This window comes from Anser anser, assembly GCF_964211835.1.
Source record: "Anser anser genome assembly, chromosome: 19".
Lineage (NCBI taxonomy): Eukaryota > Metazoa > Chordata > Aves > Anseriformes > Anatidae > Anser > Anser anser.
In genome coordinates, this window is record NC_139740.1 from 7,758,417 (window position 1) to 7,783,881 (window position 25,465).

The 25,465-nt window shown below is 45.1% G+C and overlaps 2 protein-coding genes across 6 annotated transcripts; one reads left to right on the forward strand and one right to left on the reverse strand.

The window, feature by feature from the left end:
• Positions 1 to 126: 126 nt before the first annotated feature.
• On the reverse strand, positions 127 to 5,228 carry TEN1 (TEN1 subunit of CST complex). 3 transcript variants are annotated; one of them, XM_083805577.1, is made up of 4 exons: positions 5,105 to 5,228; positions 2,776 to 2,882; positions 2,507 to 2,664; positions 127 to 1,033 (listed from the first exon to the last, which is right to left on the reverse strand). In XM_083805577.1, exons 2-4 carry the CDS (start codon positions 2,859 to 2,861, stop codon positions 897 to 899), a joined length of 381 nt encoding a protein of 126 aa, XP_083661703.1. In that variant the 5' UTR covers positions 2,862 to 2,882; positions 5,105 to 5,228; the 3' UTR covers positions 127 to 896. The 3 variants fall into 3 exon arrangements, with proteins under 3 accessions (XP_083661703.1, XP_083661702.1, XP_083661704.1); XM_083805576.1 differs by having other exon boundaries at positions 4,984 to 5,122; XM_083805578.1 differs by having other exon boundaries at positions 5,085 to 5,115.
• On the forward strand, positions 5,138 to 25,425 carry ACOX1 (acyl-CoA oxidase 1). 3 transcript variants are annotated; one of them, XM_083805554.1, is made up of 15 exons: positions 5,183 to 5,602; positions 6,612 to 6,771; positions 11,679 to 11,839; positions 14,935 to 15,095; positions 16,817 to 16,924; positions 17,463 to 17,582; positions 18,136 to 18,251; positions 19,084 to 19,253; positions 19,576 to 19,738; positions 20,465 to 20,655; positions 20,877 to 21,056; positions 21,571 to 21,676; positions 21,764 to 21,907; positions 22,448 to 22,654; positions 23,663 to 25,425. In XM_083805554.1, the coding sequence occupies exons 3-15, from the start codon at positions 11,775 to 11,777 to the stop codon at positions 23,711 to 23,713; spliced, it is 1,782 nt and encodes a 593-aa protein (XP_083661680.1). In that variant the 5' UTR covers positions 5,183 to 5,602; positions 6,612 to 6,771; positions 11,679 to 11,774; the 3' UTR covers positions 23,714 to 25,425. The 3 variants fall into 3 exon arrangements, with proteins under 3 accessions (XP_083661679.1, XP_083661678.1, XP_083661680.1); XM_083805553.1 differs by lacking the exon at positions 14,935 to 15,095 and having other exon boundaries at positions 5,138 to 5,602; XM_083805552.1 differs by lacking the exon at positions 11,679 to 11,839 and having other exon boundaries at positions 5,149 to 5,602.
• The last annotated feature ends 40 nt before the right edge of the window (positions 25,426 to 25,465 follow it).

Consider the following 25,465-nt stretch of genomic DNA (forward strand, 5'->3'; position numbering starts at 1 on the left):
AGTAGTAGGAGGAAAATTGCATTTTGCTAAATTTTCTTACATCATCAACGGTGTTTCTGCAGGGCTTAATGCATTTGTCTTAGCAAGAAAGAGTTTTTTAATCAATAAAAGACAGGTCACGTTCTCTTTTCATCTTTATTTAGGAACATATCAATCAAAACCTTTAGATGCTTCCAAAAATTAGTGGTTTAAGGTTTCCTAGACTTAGTTGTGTCAAGGAAGAAACTCAAGTGGTGGTTCTCAGGACACTGCAAATATTTAATTTAGAGCTAAGTCAATGACCTGCCTTGAACACGAGCTCCTGAACCCCTGTAGAGATAAGTGCTACTGGAAATAGTGACTCCTCGCCCTTCTTGTTCCTTTGTTGTTCAGTCCAGACCTGAGTGATTTGCCAGGAATGCTCCTGTGTGGCAGCTGAGTCACTGCAACCCAACACACGTGTGTGCTCGTGGACCCGCAGCCATGCAGGGCTAATGAACTTTGCACTAATGCCCTTTACCTTCTATCTGCTGCACCTTGGTAGTGTGTGTTGGGGTGTGCACAGGTGTTTAACTCTAGTTTCATATACTTTGCCTTTTTCTGACTTCTCTAAGCCCTGCGTTACAAAAGGACTGTTGTAAATCACATGCAATTTCCTTACCCACCCTCTTGAACAACAAACCTGCCTCCCAGAGCTATTTTCAGTGATGACACCTGGCACAGGCTGGCAGCTCCACAACTACATACTGATTCAGTCTTCACGTGTTCCCCTGCTTAGTGACTTCTCTTTGCCATGGCAAAAAGCAGCATGTTTCAAACCCACCTTCTAAATACACTTTCAAGATGTTTGTTGCAAATGGCAGTGCTACCAGGTGGCCGTGGTGGGGACCAGCGCATGGCATGGCTCGGAGCTGCCGTCAGGACGCGTCCGTTCCCATCCGCTGCTGCCGCTCACTGAAGTACTTCCTCTGCTCCTGTATGGCCTGTTCCAGCAAAGGCACGTTCATCCCTTCCACGCAGGTCAGTATCCGGGCTTTTATCACGGGATTCTCACCTAGGAATACAAATGGGAAGCTTCTGTAGGAGGAAAAACAGATGCAGCAGCTTGGGGGCACACAGAGAGGTTCCTTCTAGCAGCAAATGGCTCCAGGTGGCCAAATAACCATGACCCAAGACCCTGCAGGAGACAAGTCTGGCTGAATGCCACCACAGACCCGAATGCAGGTTAATTCAGTGATGGGTTTCCCTCTGCTTTTTTGGCTGCCAAATGCTGGTGGCTGACACCGTGCTGCCCTCAGCGGCCACACAGCATCCGTCTACCTTGTGGCTGGATTGTGCAGTTCTGGTTTTCCCTGTCTAAAAAGCATCAGGGTTGGGTCTAAGCCCATCTGTGAATGCCCCTGTGCAGGCAAGAAGAGGACAGAACAAAGCTGAGCTTAAAGAGGCTTCAATGCTGCCTCTCGGTCCTCCCCTTCCACGCCTGCAGAATGGGGCCAGCTCACTCCTAAGCGGTGGCAACCAAAACAACAAGTCTTTCTGAAGGAATTTTGCAGCAGAGGCTTAGCAGGTGACGCACCAAAAGCCACATGCAGTGTGGCTTTCCACGTGCCACCAAAGGTTTCGAGGGCACAAATGAGGATGCTTGATACCAGGTGTGGCCAAGACAACTCTCGGGATTTGCTTCACAACCCCGTGGCCCAGCCCTGATCCACTCCCCAGGCAAAGCACCGTGCAGCTGGAATAACACTCAGGGCACCCCAGGAAAGGACACCAGGGTGACAACAGAGTGCCCTGCGTGACAAAGCCTGCCCGTGTTCCTCATGCCCCATCTCTGAGAGCTGGGGTATAATTAAAGCCTTTCAAGGATGGCAAGGACCAACCCAGCCAGCTCGCAGGGAGGTGTTGCTGCAATCAGTCACGGAGCAAAGCCGACCTGATCTGATGGCAATGGAGCCAGAATGCTTTAGTACAGGTTTCACAAGCTCGGTCGTGCTGCTAAGGCACTTCTGCCTTCCAAAGAAATCTGTGCCAGAGCACCAGATCACCAAGAGTGGCTCTTCGTGTGGTCAGTGAGCAGACTGAATTAGGCACTTTGTGTGACCAGAGGCAGTGGCATGGGCTGAGGCTGCCTTGGCCAACGTTAACCTCTGATGGTGTGTCTCACCGTGTGCCCAGGGAGGTGTGAAGGAGCTGAAGAATCACCAGCAGGAGTACCGGGCACCGGTTCCTTGAGCAGATGGCACAAAAGCAGCGCTGTGCAATTTGTAGCGCTCTGTGTGGGGACTCCTTCGAGTAAGGGCTGTGGCCATGGTACCGATGTGGATGCTGAAGCAGGTGGTACAGAACAATTTCAAGGGCTGCACAGGTGGCAGACGGTGCTGACTGAGCTCTCGCCACCAAGTGCCTGAGCCCACGGCTGCGGTGGGAAAGGGAGACCATGGGTCAGCGCCGCTCGTTGACGCCAACCTGCCTTTCCTCGGGTAACTCGTGCACCCGGTTAACGGGATTAAATGCGCCCAGCGTTTACCTTCCCTGTGTTCAGCCTCTCCTAGGACCATGTAGAGAGATCCCAGCTGGGCTTCAAATGGTTCCACCAGTCGGGTGTCCACGCAGACGTGGTGCTGGGCTGTGCTGTGCTGAGCACTGAGGATGGCTTCGGACCGGGCCAGGTTGTAGCAGCATAACCTGGGAGCGACGGATGCAGGAAGCTCAGCGGTGTGCAATGGAGACTACAGACAAAGCAGGGGGATGCAGGGCAGCGAAGGAGAGGCCTGACACCCAGGGTACCCTTCTCACCTGCCAAACGTCCTCAGCGCCTCCCCCTCTGGGACGGAGCTGTTGATCTCCCATGGGAAGTAGTAGACCCCAGCACCTGGCAGCATCTCCCGCGACCACCGCTGGGCCTGTAGCAAAGCAGATCTGAGCTCCTGCCAACCTGTACCTGACCCAGTGCTAGGTGAGACCACCCTGAAACTCCTGCTGTGCCAACGCCCCCCCAGCCAGGGGGCTGCAGGAGCTGCCTGCCTTCCCTGCTGAGTCCTGCGTGCAGCATCCTCCCCTGGCACGGAGGGTGACAGCCTTCCCCCACCACAACCCAACACGGGCAGCAACAGACAGCCCACCAGATCCCCCCGGTTTCCCCCACATTTCGCGTGAGCTGATAAAGATGAAGGAAGTGGAAAAAATGGCGAGTGAAGGGATTGAGAGAGAGTAGGGATTGAAATGTTCAGAGAGTGTGAAGGATGGAGATGCAGGCTGCTGCGGTGACGGTGCCATGCAGTAAGATTTAAGGGATAGTCCTGAGTCTTCTCGTGCTGCAGAATAGGAAATTGTGGCACTGGCTGATCCTGCAGCTGGAGAACAATTTTGTGCCATGGCCAGGCATGTGGCTGTGCCCCAGAGTGGTTTCTCTTGGCATTTTCTCTGCTCTCTCCCTTGCAGAGTCTCTGGGTTTGGCAGGTTTCTGTGCTCCATTTACTGCTTTTCTCTCTCTGGTTTCTCGCCCCACTGGAGGAAGACACCAATTGTTGCCCAAGCCCACTGCAAAGCAGACAAGTGATGCCTCCCAAGGGGCTGGGGGACCCCAGTACTGGTTCCACAGCAGCAGGGACGCGCTGAGCTGCAACCCCATGGCTTTAACGCTCGGTGCCTCTTCCCCACCCCAGGCATTGCTCAGGGGGCTGTAACCTCTCAAAACAGCCCACTGCCATCCCATAGACCAGCTGTGGGAGGCCACTGAAACCAGGGCGATCCTGCACGCGCTGCACAACATCAACTGCAGCACGTTATGTGTGCATCTAATGCATGCTTGGCTCCAAGTGCAGCACATTATCTGCACGCTTACTGTACTATCCACGGCACTACGTAATGTGTGCCCTGTCCAAACGCAGTATGCTATATGGGCACTTAATGAGCCATTTAACTAATCAATTATTAAATGCCTGGCTGCACGTGCAGCATGTTATGTGCACGCTCAATCTGTTACTTAATTCACAACTGAATGCATACCCAAGATGCAGCAGCTACATGCGCATCCAGTGTGCTATTAAATGCACACCCAGCCTCAGATGCAACATGTTACAGGTAAATTTAGTACATCACTTAATGAACAACTGAATGTAAGCTCAGCCTCAAATGTGAAATGTTGTATGCACATTTAATTCACGAGGCATGCTGAGTCCAGATGCAACACATTATGTGCATTTAATGCACAGTTTCAGGCAAGCACAGCCACAGTCGCAGAATATCGTATGCGTGGTTTAATGCACAATTTAAAGCACAATTCAGTGCATGCCCAGCCCCGGATGCACCATGTATGCACACTGAGCACACGTGCGTTGCATGCCCAGCCCCAGGCACACCACGTTGCATGCACATTTACAGCACGATTTAATTTATGCCCAGCCCCGGGCACACCATGTCGTATGCATATATAAAGCCTGATTTAACGCATGCTTAACCCCAGGAACACCACGTTGCATGCACACAGTACAGTTTCATGCATGCCCAGCCCCGGGCACACCATATTGCATGTTTATTTAAAGTATGATTTAATGCACGCTCAGCCCTGGGTACACCATGTTGCACGCACATTGAAAGTAGGATTTAATGCACATCCAGTCCCGGGCACACCACGTATGCACATTTAAAGTAGGATTTATGCACGTGCAGCCCCGGGCACACCATGCGTGCACATTTAAAGTAAGATTTAATGCATGTGCAGCCCCGTGCCCACCACGTATGCACATTGAAAGTACGATTTAATGCACGTGCAGCCCCGGGCACACCACGCTGCGTGCACATTTACAGCACGATTTAATTAATGCCCAGCCCCAGGCACCCCACGTCGTATGCTTACATAAAGCACGACTTAACGCGCGCCCGGCCCCGTGCACACCACGCACCGTGCACACTTAAGCCCGATGCAATGCACGCCCAGCCCGGTGCACCACGCTGCGCGCACATTTACGGCACGACTTAACGCACGCCCAGCCCCGGACGCACCATGCACGATTACAGCCCGATGTAGTGCACGCCCAGCCCCGTGCACGCCGCGCACCATGCACGATTACAGCCCGATGCAGCGCACGCCCAGCCCCGCGCACCCTGCCCGTTCGCCGCTCACCGCCCGCTCCGCCGCTCCCGCCCCCCCCCCCCGCCACGCCGGGGCGGGGTCACGTGGCGGGGCGTGACGTCACGCGGAGGCCGGCGGTGTCGAGGTCGGACGCAGGCGCAGGCCGGGTCGAGCCCAGAGGAGCCGAACCTGGGCCGAGGGGAGCCGAGTCGGAACCGAACGGAACCGAGCCTGAACCGAGACGACCCGAAGGAAGCCGAACCTGAACCGAGACGACCCGAGCGGAGCCGAACCTGAACCGAGACGACCCGAACGGAGCCGAACCGGAACCGAGCGGAGCCGAACGAAGCCGAACCGGGGCCGAACCGGACCCGAGCGGAGCCGAACCCGACCCGAGCGGAGCCGAAGCGGAGCCGCCGCGGAGCCGCCGCCGCACGATGATGAACGCGGACCTGCGCAGGGAGCGGGCCGCCGCCACCTTCCAGCCCGAGCTGCTCACCCACATCCTGGACGGCGGCGCCGAGCGCACCCGGCGCCGCAAGGAGATCGGTGAGGGAGGCCCCGGGGGGCGCCGTGAGGAGCGGGGGGGAGGCCTCGGGGCCGGGGGGGGGCTCGGGAGGGGCGGCTGAGGGGAAGGGGGGAGGCGGCTGTGGGGTGAGGGGGCCTGGGGGGGTGTGGGGAGGGAGGTTGGGGGGAGAGGGAGGCCCTGAGGGGGCTTTGGGGGAGATGAGGGGCTCCAGGGAGAGGGTCAGGCTGTGAGGAGAGGGTGTGCAGGCAGGGGGGTGCCTGAGGGACGAGATTCCCCTCTTGGGGTGCAGGGGGGGGGGGATTGGAGGCTGGTAAAAGGGCGCCGTGCTCCTGTCCTCCCCCTTCTGCCGGGTGAGAGGCAGCTTCCCGGGGGCATTTGTTTGGGGCCCTCTCCCCTCCTTTTTGTTCTTCTGGTATGCTCTTGCCCAACGGTACGGAGTTGGCGTGTTTCTCACCCGTCACTGTTAGGATATATGGGGTTACTGAAATGCTGCCATCTTTTCTTCCCCGGCCCGTGATGCGGGTGGGACTGTCAGAGGCTGGTGTTGTGTAATGTCTGTGCCAAAGGGGACAGGGAAAGTCTGTAGCCTCTGGGTGCCTCAGTTTCCAGGCAGCACAGGGGGACTAATAGCTGTGCCCTCCTCCAAGAGCTTGTGCGGTGAGCAGATGTTCGTGAGGCAGTCTGATCCTACGGTAACAGTGGCCATTTGAGGAGTTGAAATAGTTATTGAGTGGCCTGCAGTTCTTACATCAGTGAGTTAATTTCCTGCCAAGTCCTGAATGTGTCTAATTTGAAATGTGGTTTATGTGGAGTAACGAGAAAGTGCCCGGCTGTAAGAGCCCTTCTATCCAAAACACTCAAGAGCTTTGTGACTCCTTTCCGGTTTCATTAACTTTTAATGTTGTGTTTTAATTTTTCAGTTTCTGCAACCTGAGGTACAGCAGAGGAAAAAAGCTGAATCATTTTCATGCACAATTTACTGTGGCCTGTGAAAACTGAGTTTGTTTTCCTCTTCTGTTCTGTCCCCAGAGGCCTTAGTTATTAATGACCCTGATTTCCAGCACGAGGATTTGAACTTCCTCTCCCGCAGCCAGCGCTATGAGCAAGCCATCAGGAAGAGCTCTCTGATGGTTATGAAGTTAAGAGAATATGGCATTGCAGATCCGGAGGAGATCTACTGGTTTAAAAGGTACCTAGCTGTAGAGTTTGCTTCTTACATTCGCTCTTATCGTCACCGAGGTCATTAGAGCTACACCTTTATGTTAGCTGTTCAAAGAAAACTAAAGACCTGCAGCAAAGCCCGTTGAAGTCTTGACTTCAAGGCTTCAGTGAATTTCACGTGTCCTGTCACCAGTTGTCCTGAATGTTGTGTTTCCTTAGGTTTCTGGCTAGAAATACAACACTGATAGTTACAGCCCTTCTATTACGTGTGGTACGGAAGGTTAAAAACAGGGCTTGTAGTCTGACTTGCCAAAATGCGTAAAGAATAGACTGAAATATTTGACGGTGAGCAGATCTGATGAGGCAGGATCTTCAAACAAAGTCTCTTAAAGCTGATAGTTCCGCTTTGTGTTGAGACCTAACAAAGTTGCATTACAGGCATACTTGAGAACGTTCCAAGATGGCTTATAAGTTCTTGTTTATATTTTTTCAGTTCCATATCTCTTCAGGCTCCCTGGTGCTACAGTAGTTCCCTTTGACCTAGATGCTTTTTATTGTATCTGACCTTTAGTTTATCTGATAGTATTACCCCTGGGTAAAGTTAATAAAAATAAAACTGTTTTTACAACTGAATTTCATTGCTTCCAGCTTGCGGGAGTTTCTGACTTTGTATTTCTCCCTTAATTCTATTAAGCTCGCTCTGATACAATCAAACTGATTAATGGGGATTGCGCTGCTCTAGAGCTCTGCACATAAGACCATGAATGTATCCTCCGGCATATTAAATAGGCATTGCACATGATTTAATGTACCGGTAGAATCACAAGCCCTCTGATAGGATTTGTAGAAGAGCTGCCACTGACCTCATGGTGTGAATATTGGAACTAATTAATTGAGAGCACCTTGTCTGCTGTGGGCTTAATTTCAAAGAAGCTGGTCTGCACCGACCAACGTCATGAAAGTTCCCGTGGAGAACTTTGTCAAAGTTCTTTTGAAAGCTGGTGTCGTTGGACAATGATAACCAGAAAGTTCACTGACTGCATGAGATTGCAGGTACTGGATGGCAAAAGTTAATCATTAATTTTTTCCTACTGGAGGCACTAGGGGAGTTTCTTCAGTTACTGCAGTGGAGAAAATTCAGAGAGGTATATCCAGTATACCAGCTGGCAAATTTCCATGAAGTTTGTAATGTAAATACTGTCTTTTTAGGAAAGACATCTAGCCTTAGCATTTAGCTAACAGTATTTTATAAATGAGGCCACGTGCAAACAATAGATTCTAGTTTATTTCCAAAAACGCATTTTAGAGTCAGCAGCTCTTAACTTTGACTGGATAAAAACTCCAATATTTCCTGTAGGTTCCAAATAATATATTCAATCTTTTGTGATTGAATAGTTAGGTGAGACTAGTCAAGTTCACGATCCAAAAATCAACGGAAAAAATGGAGAAGGCTTACTTATTTTCAGAGTCGACTCCAATTGCAGGTATTCAGGATCTCCAAATATAATTGCAGCTACTGCAGACTGACTATTTTCCAATGTCTTCTGTGTTAACAGCATGTAGAAGAATGAAGAGCGGTACACACACTTCTTACTAATAAGTGAAGTTTGTTTGCTGTAAGAACTGTATCAGAACATACTGTTAGAATTCTTTATTTAAATTTATTATGCCTAGTGTTTGCAAGGGAGGGTATTGGCTTAGTGCTTCTTAATATATGGAAGAGAAAGTACTTTTCATCCCTCGATTTCATATGCATTTTAAAATCTGTTTCCATTTTCTCACCTGCTGGGTGACAAACTATGACTTTTATACCTTGTCAATCCCAGCCAAATATCCAAGCGTGTTAATCAGTGCTAACGAGAAGGGACTTTGTGGAAAAGCTAATGTGGAGAAACTCTTTGGGTTTATTCAGTTTTCCACATGGGAAAACTGAATGGCTATGGTGTTGTGACATGTCTTAATGAAGTTTATGAAATAGATTGACGTCCTTGATTCTGTTGTCAAGTTGAATTTATCAGATTTCTACATATGGAAGCTTAACATATTTCGCAATAATCCCTCTCACCTTGTGACTGTCCCCAGAGAGCAGGGACCTGTTTGTTTATATAGGCAGTGACTGTCAGTGAGCCTTTTGGGGTGTTCTCAGATAGTTTTCGTGTAGCTCTTGTGTATTGTTGGAAGCTTGTTCAGTAACTTTGTATCATGAAATGACCGAAATCATAGCTTGATTGATGAGAAACACTTTCATCAGGTGAAATGAAAATGTGACCTGAAAATGTGCTTAAATAGTTGTTGCTGCTGAGATACGTTGAACTAAATGTTCCTCCTTCCTGTTCCACAAGGGCTTTGTTAGGCTCCAAAACATGAGATCTATTAAATATATACAGAAGCCATTTAAATTGTTTTAATGTAAGTCAGCATGAAAAATGGGATGTTGTTCTGATATCCACAATGCTACACGGCTCTTTGAAGAGAGCGATCTGGTGAATCCTAATTCACCTTCAAATTTAAATAGCCTTCATTGAGGAAAAAAGGATTAAGTGGAGAAGAGAAAAGCAGTTGGGAGAAACTGGGGCACAGAGAAAAGGTCTGAGAGCTGCAAGTCAACAGATGATTCCTGTATTCATAAGCAGTGCATGAATGTGCGCTTCCCTTGTGAGAATGTCTCTGCCTCTCATTTTGGTGTTCAGGTTAGGACCTGGAGTAGCATTTAGTGTATCAAACCAGAAAAATTGTAATAGGGGCCCTACTAGACACTGCTAAATTAATTTAGAGTGGATGAAGCTGACTTGTTTTTTTGATACAGCTGGAAAAGGGATTGGTAACTACGCGGTTGTTACCTCTGAAGCCCAGTCAGCACAGGTCAGGGGTACCCCCAGCTTCTTGCCCACTGAGAAGGTTCTTCACATTCTTTCTTGAGAGTTACCTCAAGAAATGCAAAAGCAAGGACATTTTGCTTGCAGATTTTGCTTTAAAGTAAACGATCCTATTCTGTAACCCAGTTCTGCAGGCTGAGAATGTCTTTGCAATTGTTCATTTAGCTTTGGAGTCTCAGGAGAACACTTAGCTTTAGTACTTAGCTTTTTAGTACCTTATTGTACTCTGTCCATGGATCACAGTCATAGAATGGTTTGGGTTGGAAGGGACCTTAAAGATCACCTAATTCAAACCTCCCACCAGATCAGCTTGCCCAAAGCCCCATCCAGCCTGGCCTTGAACACTTCCAAGCATGGACTATCCACAGCTTCTCTGGGCAGCCTGTTCCAGTGCCTCACCGCCCTCTGAGTAAAGATTTTTTTCCTTATATCTAACCTAAACCTACCCTCTTTTAGTTTTAAGCCATTCCCCCTTGTCCTATCCCCGCACCCCCTGACAAAGAGTTCCTCCCCAGCTCTCCTGTAGCCCCCTTTAGGTACTGGTAGGACACGATAAGGTTGATATTTGTGCAATCAGACAAATCTGTTAAATCCGAGTACCTTTTACTGTGTAGGTGTAAAAGGAAAAACCCACTTAAGAAAACCCACATAAGAAACCACAACAATGCTGCGAAATACTCTGTCTCCCTATTTGTATAGCATTTGAAAGCCCTTGTTCAAAAAATAACTTCTGCTTTGCAGGTAGATGTGCTGCTGCTGTAGGCAACATAATATTTTCCGCTAAGGGAAGCGACTGCCTTGATCCCAAGAACTCTAGGTGCTGTGCTTTCATCCACACCAGCTGAAAGCACATTCATAGCAAGTATGAGATTACTTGATGATGCGAGTTTTGCTCCTGGCTCATTTGGTCTTGTTCAACAGCACAATTTCTAACTGAACACGAGTGTCTTCAACATGTAGTTCAGTGGTCCTGAAGAAAGCATCGTCCCGCTCTCTCCCCCTAGGGCTGATTTGTACAGTTCGTGTAGGGATCTGTTTTTTGAACTATAAATGATTTATTCTCTGCTCCCAGGCGTTCATTCCAAGCACAGTGTAAAATGCCATCCACAAACGCTGCTGTAATTTGAAAAACTGGATGCATAATATCTGCTACTCAGTGCAGGTCTGCACCGGCAACAAACTTCAGTCTGCTTCCTGGGCAGGTGTTAATACCCCACGATGGAAGGAGGCACTTCCCTCGCAGATACCTTGAGCGGGTGGAAGAGATCTTGTGTGTAGGTATTCATGTAGAGCACACGTGTTTCTCTTCTGTCTTTGAGTCTGGATGGGATAAGCATCCATGTGCAGTAGATGGAAGATGAAAGAACTTCAGGCTCTGCAGAACGTTGAAGGGCAGATGCTGTCACTACATAGCTTTTACACAGCGAAACTTTACAGCATGTTTGTCCCAGAGTTTTTCACTGGGAACAGAATTTGCCTGCCATTGTGGCTACAAATCGTGAAATAATTTGTTTTGATGAAGCCTATGTAAAATGTTTGATTTTTCCTTACATTCCACTACTAACCTCTAACAGTTTTAATGGAAGGTGAGTTCAACGTCTCACAGCTGATGGAAGCAGATACAGGTAATACAGAGCTCTTCAGAAAAGCACTCAGTCAGCTAAGAAGCCTTTTCCTTTTCAATACGTAGCGCTTCTAAGAAATAACGGCCTGGTTCTAGGCCACTAGCAGTAGTGGGATTTATTCCCACCAAGCATGAGGGATGGGGGAAAAAATTTGGTTTTCCTGTCCTCTATTTTAAGTTCCCAGTGCATCTTTGTAGCTTAGTTCTTTTTTTCTAGCTACATAACAACAGCAGAAATCATAGCATGAAGAAAATGCCTGAAATGAATGTTTCCCGTTAGCATTGCTTCCGATGCCTCCATGTTTGGAGGCTGTTTGTGGGACAAAGAAAAGTCGAAATAACAAACGTTATCTTATGCTACAGTTGGAGAAAAGCCTTTCAGGATCTCGTTCTCAGTGAGACTGAGATCCAGATCCCTCTATTTCTCTCCTGTAGAACATGCTTGGGCAATTTTCCTGAACCTTTTGGTCTACACTTCAGCATGTTTCAAAAAACCATAGAGAGCCAAGCGACTGATGCTCAGAAGAAGAAATGGCTGCCCCTGGTCCGTGGAGTCAAGATAGTTGGCACCTACGCCCAAACCGAAATGGGACATGGTTAGTTCCCTTCAGGGATCACTGGGTAACCTCTTTTCTGTAACTCCAGTTTACAAACTGATGATGTTCCCTGTGTAAATCTGAAAGGGGAAAGGTAAAGTAACTTGGTTAACTATTGATGTCACCAGCTTGATAGCTGGAGAGCTGTTCTGTCTCTCATCCTAACACACAGGGTTAGTTTTGGTCTTTTCCAGAATGCACCTCTTAGCTGTTCACTGACTTCAGCTGTTCACTGATATCTGTTTGCCTTTGATTTAAGATGAGGAGGTTGTTATAAGCCCTGGGAGTCCGAATTTCAGTTGAACTAGTTGGAACATGTCAGTCAACAGTACTGCGGATTTTATTTTTGCCTGGATTGAGGCATGTGTTGCAGAGTTCTTAGTGCATGATCAGCCTGCATAAACTTGTCAGGCCTACACCTTCAGTTGCAGCGTAACACGATGAGATGTGCATTTTGTGCCCTTGAAAGTAAGGTATGCTTTGCCCCAAGCACTGTCCTTCCAGGTGCTACTCCACTGCAGCTGTATAACTTCATGGAAAGATCTCGGTTCCGAAGAAGAAAAACATCTTATTCCTACTGTTGAGGAAAACTACCTTCAGTTATTCAAATGGGAGAATGCTTAACGAATAAGAACACACAATTTTAGCCCAGAACCTGGAATTACAGACATTAAATACCAGCAAGGATAGTTTAACAGACCAAAGATGTCAGTACTTGTGCTGGCATCTGAACCTGGAAAGCAGGATGTGTACAAGCCTGGACAACTGCTCAAGTTGGATGGTAATAATCAAGTTGGATGCCTGCTCGGTAGGTTATGTTACTTGTGCTAGCTGAAATCTTCATAGAACGTGCAACGGAGGAAATCCCATCGTCTGTTCTGCTTCAGAGAGATGGAGTTAGGGAACTGAACTCAGCATGGGAAGTGGAGTCAAACGGCTGACAAAAATGCTTGCTAACCATGTTTGCTTTTTCACACCGCCTTCTTTAAATCAGGCGCACGTCCGCACCAAAGTGATTTGGTTTACTTGCTGTTTCACGTTAGATCATTGCACTTTCTTGCCTGGTGATGGTTTGGTTTGCTTGCAGCTCTCATGTTTAGTGGTAAAATGTCTATTTTGACACTTAATAGAATTAATGCGATGATAATATAGAAAAGTGAGTATACTTGCTGTGCCGAATAATGAAAATACAATGGTTTGGCGTTCTTGCTGTGAGTGCTGGACATCTGTTCCGTCAGTAAAGCTTCTGTTATAATTGTCACTGAGCTCTGCTTAATTTAAGCCTGATGTTTAGAAACTGGTGATGGGGGAAAGAGCCCTCTGAATTGAATCCCAGCCTGGATGGGTAGTTAGTCAAATTTTAACCTAGGGAGTACTTTCTGATAATCTATAGTGGTTTTAACCTATTTCATAGTGAATGATTAAAAAACAAAACAGAAAAAGGCATAAAATACTGGGCTGAAAGGGAAACACAGAGAAGAAATGAAAATATGGTATTGTTTCTAGCTGGCTTATAGCTATAGCTAGTAAATAAGGACTTTTTTTCTCAGTCTTTGACTATCAGCTGTATGTATCTCACCAGCACTGAACTCACTTGAAATCCGATATTCCTGATTAAAATAACCATTAGTCTTCAGTTGAGCCTGGTCACTGTTCAGTCACAAAGCTTATAAAACATTGCTGCTGGGATCATTAGCTGGCTGATATTTTCAGATAAACTGAAGAACTACACTCGTTAGAGGGCCACTTATCTTAATGTATGCCTAGAGGTAACATGAGTGCGTTGGTCCCACTCTGTGTGCCAGCTGAATATGAGCTGAGCTCCAACGAGCGTTCTCTCAGTAACGCTTCCCACTTATTTAAAAAATCCTATTAAAAACAAGCTACCACTTGGCACATTCATGTTTTAGTCCTTGTGCAGAAGTACTGATCAACAATCCATAGCCCAACTATTTTAATGGTTTGCATTCCCTATTATGCAGTGTTGTCAGCCTTGCACAGTAGGGATTAATGCTGTTTGATTTTTCCCTTGTTTTTGGAAGTTAGTAGGTAATACTTGCAAAAATAATCTCTGTATATTTTGAGAAACTCCTCAAGTAAATGGAATAATACCGAGACTGGAGAACACTGCAGTAGAACAGTTCATTGTAGCTTGGAGGAGATAAAAAAGTACAGTGCTGTTAAGTACTCAAAGCAATTAATACTTAAAAATGTAATGAAGCATTTAGCTTTTCATATCCAAATTCTTAATAGACCACTTAACAGCCTAACAGTGGTGTTTGAAAGAACTTGGAGGAAGGTTAGTTCTAGTGAAACGTTTAGTTGGAGAGATTTTGTACTGGTGATTGCCACCTTGAGAAATGTTGGCTTTCTTGCCATGTTGTTTATGTTCACAACTTTGACACATGTGGAGCACTTTCCTTTTAAGAGAGCCTTTAAAAACAGCAAGAGTTGAAGGGAGGTGATAGCAGGAATTTTAGAAGTATGTAGTATATACATGTCTAATCTTTAATAGTAATAATACTACTACTAATAAAAAGGAATTAGTGCAGACTTAATTTTTTAAAGAATATTCCAGTGAAAACCTAGCTCATTCAGCTGGATGAACTGGGACTTCTGCCACTTTCTGCTCTCCAACCATGAAAAAAGTGTGGACTTTGTTCATACAGACGAAGGCTCGCTACATCCAGCCAGACCAGATCTTCAGCAAACTGCCATTCTTTTAACTCAGTGGGCTCTGGTTTCCAAACCCTAGCGAGGATCTTGTCTTCGTTTTTCAGTTTGGGTTAATCATTTTGTCCATCGTCAATTATTTATCATCAAAAATAGGGGAATATTGCAAATGCATTTTATATAGGATTAGAAAGAAATTAATTGCAGCATGCTTATTTCAGAGTAAGCATGTTTTTTGCTATTCAGATCTGAGGAAAGGAGAGTGCTCTGGCTTTCTAAAATACACCTGCTGAATTCTGATTTACACATGAATCTTTTTTTTTTCTTTTTGTCTCTTCCTGAATCTCCACCATGAATCCTCTCGCTTGCTTCCCTCCCATAACATTGCCTTCACACTCCCATCCCATGGCACCTCTTCACAGCTTTGTTCATCGAGGACGGCCTGAGCCTCTGGATCTTCATCTGGGCATGTTCCTCCCCACCCTTCTCACCCAGGCAACCCCAGAGCAGCAGGATCGCTTCTTCATGCCTGCCTGGAACCTGGAGATCATTGGCACCTATGCCCAGACTGAAATGGGCCATGGTACAGTACATTCACTAAATGCTATTTCTAAGAATGGTTTTGTGTGCAAAGGATTCCCCTGCCTGGGAAAAAGGGTGTGTGTTTATCCCATGGTCTGTAATTTGTGTTTATGGCTTTAGGGAAAAGTGGACTGCTTCTGAAACTTTTAATAGGTTATAACACCACATGCTTTCTGACCTTTTTTCCCTGATGGTGGAAGAGTTTGGATTTTTGTGCAGATGCATACTGAGTGCTCCTCTTGTGCCATTCAAATTACTATAGATGATTTGTTAAAACACCTCGTGCATACAGCTGTGGTGTTGTCAATTTGATGCATCATTTCTACACTTACCGTTCTTTCCAGTGTGATTTCTGCTTTACTGTAACGCTCACTGTGAAGACAAAAGGACAGAGCTTTAAGATCCTGAAAGAGATGCCAAAAAAGTAAGAACTGCTTGTCACCCTGGGACTGACCTTGGATCAGAGAACATGTGGATGACTTGGTTTCAGTGTTCATGTTCTGTGGGAAGCGTTTTTCCTGGTTCCTTAGCTCACTCCCATATGTTCTTATTAATTGGACCATGAAATCATTTTTTAGAGTATCTGTATTAAGTAGACTTTGATCTCTGCTGTTCTTTGCTTTTGAGCTTTGAAATGGATTGTGATAACTCCAGCAGTATTGTGATTGCAACACTTAATCCAAGTTTCAAAGGGAGGATATTATGCCTCGGGAAACTCTAATTTGATATCTGAGAGTTGCAGATAAGAAGTATTTTCTAAAAATGATCAGGATTCACCTTTGTGCTGAAGTGAAATACAGAGACTGTAAGAAGCATAAAATAACTGCAAGTCTGTGGAGAATCTCTTGCATCTAGTGAGGTCTGAAGACCCTTTGCCAGCAAAGTAAGAGTTAAGCTGCCCATGGAAATCTACCGCTAAGCTCCATGCTTTGGAAACATGTGGATGCACCGAGGTGATGTCTTTTCATGTTGAAACTCCTATGTAGAGTCGTTGGCTCCATCTTCTCTGTCCATCCAGACTATCGTGAGTGTTTGTAGCTTGGCTAATTTAAACACGTAGGCATAGTGTTTTTTCACTAATGCAGAGACACTGCCATTGCTGAGACAGGTTTGCATGAATCGTGTAGGGTTCAAGGCAGAAGACAGACTGTGCCTGCAGTTGTACCTTGTTATTTTGCAGCCTCTTCGTCTACCTGTATAGGTAACGTAGCATATGCATGCCATTACTTATTGTTTTGGAGCAATGAATGATCTCGTTTGGGAGAACTTGCTCCGTCAGGTGAGGAGATCCTAGGCCTGATGAGGAAATAAAGACATTACAGGTACTATTTATTCCATCTTTTGGCTGCAAAATGCACAATTCTGTTTTGCACTTATTCAACAGTTCTAGCGAAAGCCAGGTGAGCATGGTTTGGTGGATCTCTTTATTGACAAAGGGCTTCTGGTATGTAATAGGAAAAAGGTGTCAGATTGGAGGTGCTTGGAAGGTAGTATTGGACCACAGAAACAATGAATTTGCAGAGAATTTGCTCTAGGTCCCAGAATACAGCCTGAGTCTCACTTCTTCTTTATAAAGGATTAAATATCTACTAATTATAGCCTAAAAGCAAATTTAAAATTTGTGCATTACTACTGGAGTTCAACTTTCCATTGTCCAATTCAGTCCTTGTCTGTATTTTGTGACTGACTTTCTGCCAACACGATGTGTTTGCTTCTTTTCAGGAACTCATCTCCGGGGTCTAGAAACTACAGCTACTTATGACCCCGCTACCCAGGAATTCATCCTCAACAGCCCCACTGTGACCTCCATTAAGTGGTGGCCGGGTGGACGTAAGTGTATCTATATAAATCTGGAAGATACATATGAAAAACTCAAGGAGGTGATGTCATGTGTCTTATATCTACAGAAGGATGATTGAAGCTTGGTCCAGAGAGTCAGAGTTGCATTTTGCACAAGTAAAAGACCTGTCAGAGCCTACCTAAACTTCTGGTTATCTGTGTGCTCTGGATTATTTTCCTGAATCGTTCATACTGTGTGGATTTGGTGTAATTTACTATCTGTTTTATCAAAATCTTTATTGAAGCATCTGAGGCAGCCTGTAGGTAGACGGAACTTCTTTTGGCTTTCCTGTCAGGTTTGCCAAGGACTCGGTGTTGTATAGCCAAGAGAATAATAACGTGCAACTTTCATTGACCTAGGCAGCCTTGTTTGTGTAGCTGCAAAATCTGGATATTAATCAGTGTTGCAAATCTATTTTTCTAACATGGTGGGGTTAACATATTTTGGATCCTGCTTCAAGGAAAGATGTGTGTGTTACTAATATGTGTGCTGCTTTTTTTTTTTCCCTGACTTCCACTCCTTCTGCAGTTGGAAAGACCTCGAACCATGCCATTGTTCTGGCTCAGCTCTACACTCAGGGCCAGTGCAAAGGACTGCATGCCTTCATCGTTCCCATACGGCAGCTGGGCACCCATGAACCTCTGCCAGGTAAAAATTTGTGTTGGGAGGTTAGCATTCATGGAAAACTTCAGATCTGTTTCTCTTCAGCTATATACAGCTGCATGTGTCTTGTTAATGAACGTAGCGTATTTCACTAGCTGATTTCAGTGTGTAGATTGTAGGTCACAGACTTAAAACTTCGTGAGTCTTACTTAAAACTGAGCTACCACTAAATCAGCTTTCACGTCATGTTTTCAATGTGAAGATTAGTGGGAATTTGATTCTGTCCAGCTAGGCATTCTGTGAGGCAGCACGTGCTGCTTCTGAAAGGGAAAAATACCTTTCATCATCCTCTAGCTAGAAGGGAGGTGAACAATCCTTAGAGAAAACTCCCCCAGTCAGCATATAGTAGGATTTCATGTAAACTACGAAGGCCCCATGTTTTGGTGCTCTTTAATCAAGAAACTAAGGTTCTAGTTTGCTGTTACTCCTAGCAGCATCAGGAATTTCTAGAAAACTAAAGAATGCCTTTCTTAGAGAAGGCTTGAACCTGTTGTGTAGTGTTCCTGTTTCTTAATGCAAATGGCTCTGTCTGTGGCAGGTATTACAGTGGGTGACATTGGGCCGAAATTTGGTTATGATGAAATGGATAATGGCTACTTGAAGATGGACAACTTCAGAATTCCTCGGGAAAACATGCTGATGAAATATGCCCAGGTAAAGTGATGAGTTTCAGCATATGCCTTTAAAAATGGTCATTTCAAATGCTCTCGTGTGGATGAATAGTGCCATAAATCCTACATATTATTTACTTTTTCTTTAGCTGGGTTGAATCCATCCCCAGCTTGTAGCTCTTGATTGCAAATGGGAACCTTCTTTTTTACTTTCTGCTGACTTTTCCTGATCTAGAACCAGAAAGCTCCTCCTTTGGGAGCCTCTCATGTTTAACCCTGGACTGTTCTGAATGATGATGGTTGAGCAGTACATGTAATAATAATACATGTTTTATCCGTTATCTGCATTCCCTGCTCGTGTTGTGTGATAGCATCGCTACCAGGGAAGATTTCTTGACTTCATGAGTTGTCCTCGCTTACTGATGGTCTTTTATTCCAAATACAAATGGGGAGTTGGCTACGGTGCGGTTCTCTTCTGTAGAATAGCCCTATTCTGTTTGTCTTCAGCTTGAGTCCACTGTGGTTTAGTTTAACAGCTGTTCGTTATCCCAAACTGCTCCGTGAAATGTGCAGGTTGTCCTATTAATTGTATGGGAAGGGAGGACCTGTAATGACTGTTCAGGGGCTGGTTCAGAAGGTTTCACCTCTTGCTGCTGCCCAAAGGCTGTAAATAAAGAACAGGAAAGTCACCCACCCAGCTGGCAAGGTCTCTATACTATTCTGGTCTTCCTTGGAGAAGCTTCTCATCCAAATACCAACAAGATTGTAGGTTGCTTTTAAGCACTGCATGATGAGTGTAGAGCATGAGATGTGAATATGTAAATAAGGGAAGATACTTTAAAAATCAACAGGCTGTTGTGTTTATTTTTTTGTAGGTTGAACCAGATGGCACCTATGTGAAACCACTCAGTGACAAGCTAACCTATGGGACCATGGTGTTCATCCGATCTCTCATTGTAGGAGATTCTGCTCGCTCTCTGTCCCGGGCTTGTACCATTGCCATCCGCTACAGCGCAGTGAGACACCAGTCTGAGCTAAAGCCAGGGTAAGTGCACTGAAAGAAAAGAGCAACTGAAGTGCTGAGGGGAAGTTCCTAAACTGGAGGGAGGAGGGAATGCGGTTGATGTTAACTTGCTTTGGCACTTGATAGAGTTTTATAACAGTTTAATGTTGGAAAATGAGTAGTCTTCCATTCTTGACTGCCAGACTGCCCTCCCCTTGCCAGACTGTTGTAGGGTCTTGCATATTCCGGCTTGATACGGATGTGGATTTTGCTATCCAAGTGGTGAAGCTCCTTAGAGTTGAATAGGACTTCTGTAGCAGTTCGCCAGCCACAGGCATACTGACTCTCAGGTGTTTTGCTCTAGGGATCCAGAACCCCAGATCTTGGATTATCAGACCCAACAGTACAAACTCTTCCCTCTCCTGGCAACGGCATATGCTTTTCATTTCGTGGGAGCCTACATAAAAGACACCTATCGACGCATTAGTGGAGACATCAATGAAGGGGATCTGAGTGAGCTGCCAGAGGTACTGTATCCTTTGGAAATCAGGGGGGGGTTCTGTTTTTATGCAAGAATTGCTTATAGCATGGGAGCAAAGTCACAAGCCTTTTTGTGGTTTTCACTCCTGAGATGTCTTGTACTTTAGATCCAGTGATCCCAAGTCCAGTATGTGCTTGTGACTCTTACTTCTTTGTTTGCACTATTTATTTAGCAGTGCTTCACAAAAAAAAAAATAGGGAGTGATGCAAAGAAAGAAGGCTAATGTGTATACTTAGGGGAAAAAAAAGTTTTCAGGAATGATGGCATGTTACTTCAGAGTGAAGTTGAGACTGGTCTTATACCTGTGCTGTACCTTCTAGATTATTCTTAATCTTGAAGTGACTAGAGTAGAACTGATGTGTTGATCAAAGGTGTCAGTACTATATTGAGGGATTAGGGTTGTAAAGTGTTAGTTTTGAACTAGGGATTCTGTTTGAGAACCTAATGTGACAAAATAAATAAATTGAAAACAGTTTTCTACGTTATGTGTAGAAACAGAAAAAAATGAGGTACTCAGAATAAGTCTTTACATGTACAGAGGCTTTCACATAAGTAGTTTGTCCCAGGAAGGAGTCCCTACAAGAAAAACAAGACCTAGTGGTAAGTGGGAGGGTGGTGTTGACTTTTTTCTGGGAGTTGCAGTACTTGGTAGGTACATGCAAACTTAGAATGGAATGTAAAGAAACTGACTTGCTTTGCTTTTGTCCATCAGCTCCATGCGCTGACAGCAGGACTGAAGGCTTTCACTTCCTGGACTGCCAATGCTGGTATTGAGGAGTGTCGAATGGCCTGTGGTGGGCATGGCTATTCTCGTTGCAGTGGCATTCCGGACATCTACGTCACATTCACCCCATCCTGCACATATGAGGGAGAAAACACAGTCATGATGCTGCAGACAGCCAGGTATGTTAGCTTCTGTCCAGCGACTTTTTTGCCTTGGCATTATGATCTTTGCACCTGAAGCGAAAAGCAAAAGAAGTATCTTGTATTATCATGGAACTCTGTTTTTGACAAATGCATATGCCTGCAACTGTTCTTTGCTAGGCTGACGGACCCTAGGTAAAAGGACTTCTCTGCATTCAAACTAAGGAGTGAGAGTTGCTATTTGTTGTCCTTATTTTCAGATTCCTTGTCAAAAGCTACAACCAAGTTGCTGCTGGTCAGCGGGTTTCTGGCATGGTGTCCTACCTTAACGATCTCTCCAGGCAACGCATTCAGCCACAGCACGTGGCTGCAAGGACCGTGAGTGTGCGCATTAATGATCCAGTCAGCTTGGTAGAGGCCTACAAAGCACGGGCTGCCCGGTGAGTTCATGCTTGTTAGGCTGAGCCAGGCACTAATAAAATCGGGTGTGTTGGGAGATGGTAGCGTTGTACTGCCTTGCTAACGTGAGATTCTCAAGGTGTGGTTGGCAAAGCTTTGCTCTGCATGTCGCTTGCAAGAAGTAATGCACTTTACTAGCTTGGAATGGTGTTAAGTGCTCTGAGGTTACAAGAGGCTACGTACAGGCAAACAATCCTGATTCTAAAGCCTGTTGTGAAGAAGGTGTAAGAGTGTAACAGATAACCTACATGAGAGGAGGCATTCAGGCACCCCCTCTGTGTTGTCAAATGTCTTTTTATCCCCATGTAGCTGCGTTCTAGCTGCAGCAGTCATAGTAGGGGGTTTAGGGCCACAGCTGCTTGCTCCAGGCAATGTATTCAGGTGCCACACACCACCTCTGAGTTCTGATGTGTTAGACTTAAATTTATATGAATTCAGTGTGTGTAATCTTGTTAATGTGTTATTGTATAACCCGCTTCTCTTTTTATGAAATAGGCTTGTAGAAGCTGCAGCAAAGAACTTGCAAGCTGAACTGAACCACAGAAAGAGCAAGGAGGATGCCTGGAACAGAACTTCTGTTGACCTCGTGCGAGCATCTGAGGTCAGTGACGTACCTGATAAAGAGGGGTGCATTAGCAGCTTCTAATCCCTTTGTGAATCTGATTCATCTTCCTTTTGTATCTTGTAGGTACACTGTCACTATGTGATAGTGAAGCTTTTCACAGCAAAGCTGTCTGAGATCAGCAATGCAGCAGTCCGTGCTGTCATGACTGAGCTATGTCTCCTGTACGCACTGTATGGGATCAGTAAGAACGCAGGGGATTTCATGCAGGTTGGTGTATTTCTCCACCACTATAAACCTCCTGAGCCAGAGTTCTCGTTACGAGATGTTTTAAATGCAAAACTGCATGACTGCTTAGGCCTGAGGTTTTGACTGTTCACTTGCATAAGTCAAGCAGTGTGATTCTGATGGAAGGCTCTTGGTATGTTTCCCTTGGGATCCACCAGAAGTAGAGTTGGATGAAAATGGTAGCGTGGCATCTCTTTGGATTAATGTGTTCCAGTGGATAATGGTGATGAATATGTTTAAAAAAAAAAAAAGAGGTGATAAAGGAGATGCAAGTGTAGGTTAGACATGCTTTGAGAGCTGTATGCATTTGTAAATTAGTGCACAAAATGGGGAGTTGTACTCCAGATGATTGCCAGTTTGGTTGCTTAGCACTTAGGGGCAGGGGGTGGGACTCCAGTGACTTATGGAACACTGGATTTTTGGGTGAGGGAAGGCTGACCTATGTTAGACCGTAGTGGAAGGGAAGGTTCTTGTGATTTACATACTCTTCTGATAATAGTTTTTTTTTTTTTTTTTCCCAAGGCGGGTATTTTGACAGATGCCCAAATTACTCAAGTCAACCAGCGCGTGAAGGAGCTCTTGGCAATAATTCGTCCCAACGCAGTAGCACTGGTAGACTCCTTTGACTTTCACGACACTCACCTTGGATCTGTGCTTGGCCGGTATGATGGCAATGTCTACGAGAACATGTTTGAGTGGGCAAAGAAATCTCCACTGAACAAAACAGAGGTAAAGAAACCTTATTTCTTCCTCTTAGGTCATGTGTGTGCGGAGAAATAACTCAGTTTAGGGTTGTTAATTTTGATCCAGTCAGTGATCTCAGCAGGTAATTGATAAAGGGGGGGGAGGGAGTTGAAGCCACTAGTGGTAGTGGAACAAAAGTAGCAACCTGGTTCTGCTCCTCTGCTTTCAGCGCACTTTCTGTTGTAGTTAATCTCCCACACGTACCTTACACACAGTCTTGCAGGATACTTCTTACTTCCTCAGTTGGGGGAGGAAATTGTACTCTACCTAGAGAAACAACTGGATAATCTTATTGAAGTTAAAAGCAATTATCCCTTTATCTTAATTCTGTTTAATGACAGTAGCTGTGAAAGCCTACCTGTTTTCTATCAAATCTTCTAGTGCCGTCAGGCAGTATTAGTGACTGTAGAAGGAAACTGCTCCCAAGTAGTTCTTTGAAAGTGTCAGGTGCTGCATATCTGCCCTAAGGCTGTAGCTGAGCTAATAAAAGAAACTGAGCTGTGAAGAGCCAGTGTCCATCTTCCACCAGCCAGAGCAGAACTGTAAATCCTGTCACAGTGGCCTTTACTGCCTTTATTTTATTTGGACAGTCTGTACTCCTAACACAGGCTGCCAGAGATTGTGCAATTATAGTTAAATCCCACCAGAGCTTTAATTTTTTTGTGCTTCTGAAGTCAGTTGGTCTTAAGAGCTTCATTACAGTCCACTTAGGAGATGTCTGCCAGCTTTCTTTTAGTTAAAATGCTAAAGAATTGTCTGTGTGGATATAAAATAACTTCATTCTTTCCTTTCGTGCAGTAAAGGTAGTGGAGAAGCACTTGTTTGGTCTGTTATGCTCATTCTTTGTCTTACACTCAAATACAGGACTTAGTTGGCTGTTCTTGACTCCTGAAAGTGCCTCTGATTCAGATTTTCTGCGACATGTAGAGAGCTAAAAGTGTTTCAAACTGCTGGCCTGATCTTGCTGTAACTACTGTCTTGCCCTCTTTGCAGGTTCACGAGTCTTTCCACAAACATCTGAAGCCGATGCAAGCCAAGCTGTGAAGCCTGCTGGTTTTTAAAATGCACAATTTTCCTGCCCTGAAAACTGGATGTTTGTGTCCTTTCTTCAGGCACCTGAATCAAACCTTTCAAATCCCGGTAGCTGTAGGACAGTGAATAATTGTAGCCTTTATTTCCCCTTTTATAAATTGAGAAGGTGTTTGGGGAGAGTGCATAGGGATTGATGCCTGTTTTTAAAGTGCAATTATAATGGTAAAATTAACCTTTTAAAATCTGGGAAAGCTTTATGGATTCGTACAAGAATTGCTTTTGTGAAGCTGCTAACTAGAGAGAAGTTCCTGTCAACTGGAAAGGTAGCAGGATTTTACTACTAAGTAGTTAACAGCCCTCAGGCAATAGCTTCAAATGAGCAGTTACGTCTTCCCCCTCCCCGAAAAGCATCGACGTTTTGATATATATATTTTTAAGGTTAGCACCAACTCTCTCCTTGTTTAACAAATGTCTGTGCTATCTAAAGCCTCCCACACAGTTCTCCGTGCAGAAAGTCTGCATGTAGCATTACTTCCCTGCTGTAGCTGGGAAGTAAATACCCATCCTTGTCTGGAGCTCTGCTTCAGTCTTCTTTCCAGAAGACATCTTCATGTTTTCCAATACATCCTTATTTCACTGCCCTGCAGAAACTCCCTTTACCTGTGTGCCATCTCTAACACTGTCACCTTACTCTTTGTTAATAAGAAGTAAAAGGAGAAAACAGTGATGCTGCTCTGAGAACAAAACAAGTAGTAGTAACCAGCTAGATGCTGATAATAGACGTCCTGCCCGTCTTTTAACTGTTGATATTTTCATAGCACTATCTCGAAGCACTTTACAAATGTTAATTATGGTGATTTGATGTGAAAAACCACATGTAGTGGTGGAAACTGCAAATTTGACGTGGAAGGATGAAGCCAGTATTCGAGGGCAGAAATCAGTTGGCCGAGGTCCTTGGATCTTCAGATTGTTCCGGGATGTTCTGGTTTTAAAAGGCATTCTTCAAGAAAACAACAATCCTAAGTGAAATGTCCAGATTTTTTTTTCCCCACCAATGCATTTCCAAGGAGCTTTCTCTGATTTGCTTAATTTTTTTATATTGACTTGCGACTTGCACAGTGCTGTTTGGATTAACAGATGATTTCGTTTTTAACAGAACCTCCTGATGTCTGTCCAATGAAATCAGTGCAACTACAACTAAACAAAATTACTGCTGTCTTTCCACACCAATAACTCTGTTCAGTGACAATAAAACCTTTCTTCAAGAGATAAGAGTAACTCTGAGATTAAAATGGTGAAAAGCTTCAGTATAAACCTGTAGTTCTGAGGCAGCATCTGAGAAGCTGCTTCTGACAGCCTTGGTATCTGTTGGAGTCTCTAATTTTGGATCACTTATCATGGAGGAGTGTTTTCCTGATACTAACAATCATTAGACAGGATCTTTAGCTTCATATGCAGTAGCTCAAGAGAAAGAAAAGCTTAAATTTAAATGGTTTTTAAAAAAAAAAGGCAAAGATGAAACATGCCTTTTGGCTTTCGAGTCAGGTTTTGAACCAAGTGAGGCAAATTGCTTTGCTTTCCATCTGTTCAACAGAGCAGACTGCTGACCTGGGGAGGGATGATGGAGGAGGAGCAGGGAAAGGTTAAAGATATGTTAATGAGAACAGTACTAGCTAACAGTATGTACAAATATAATAAATCACAAAAAATGTTTTCAGACAAAACTTCTTTGTTCTTTTTGCTCTCATGCGTCGTCTTCCATGA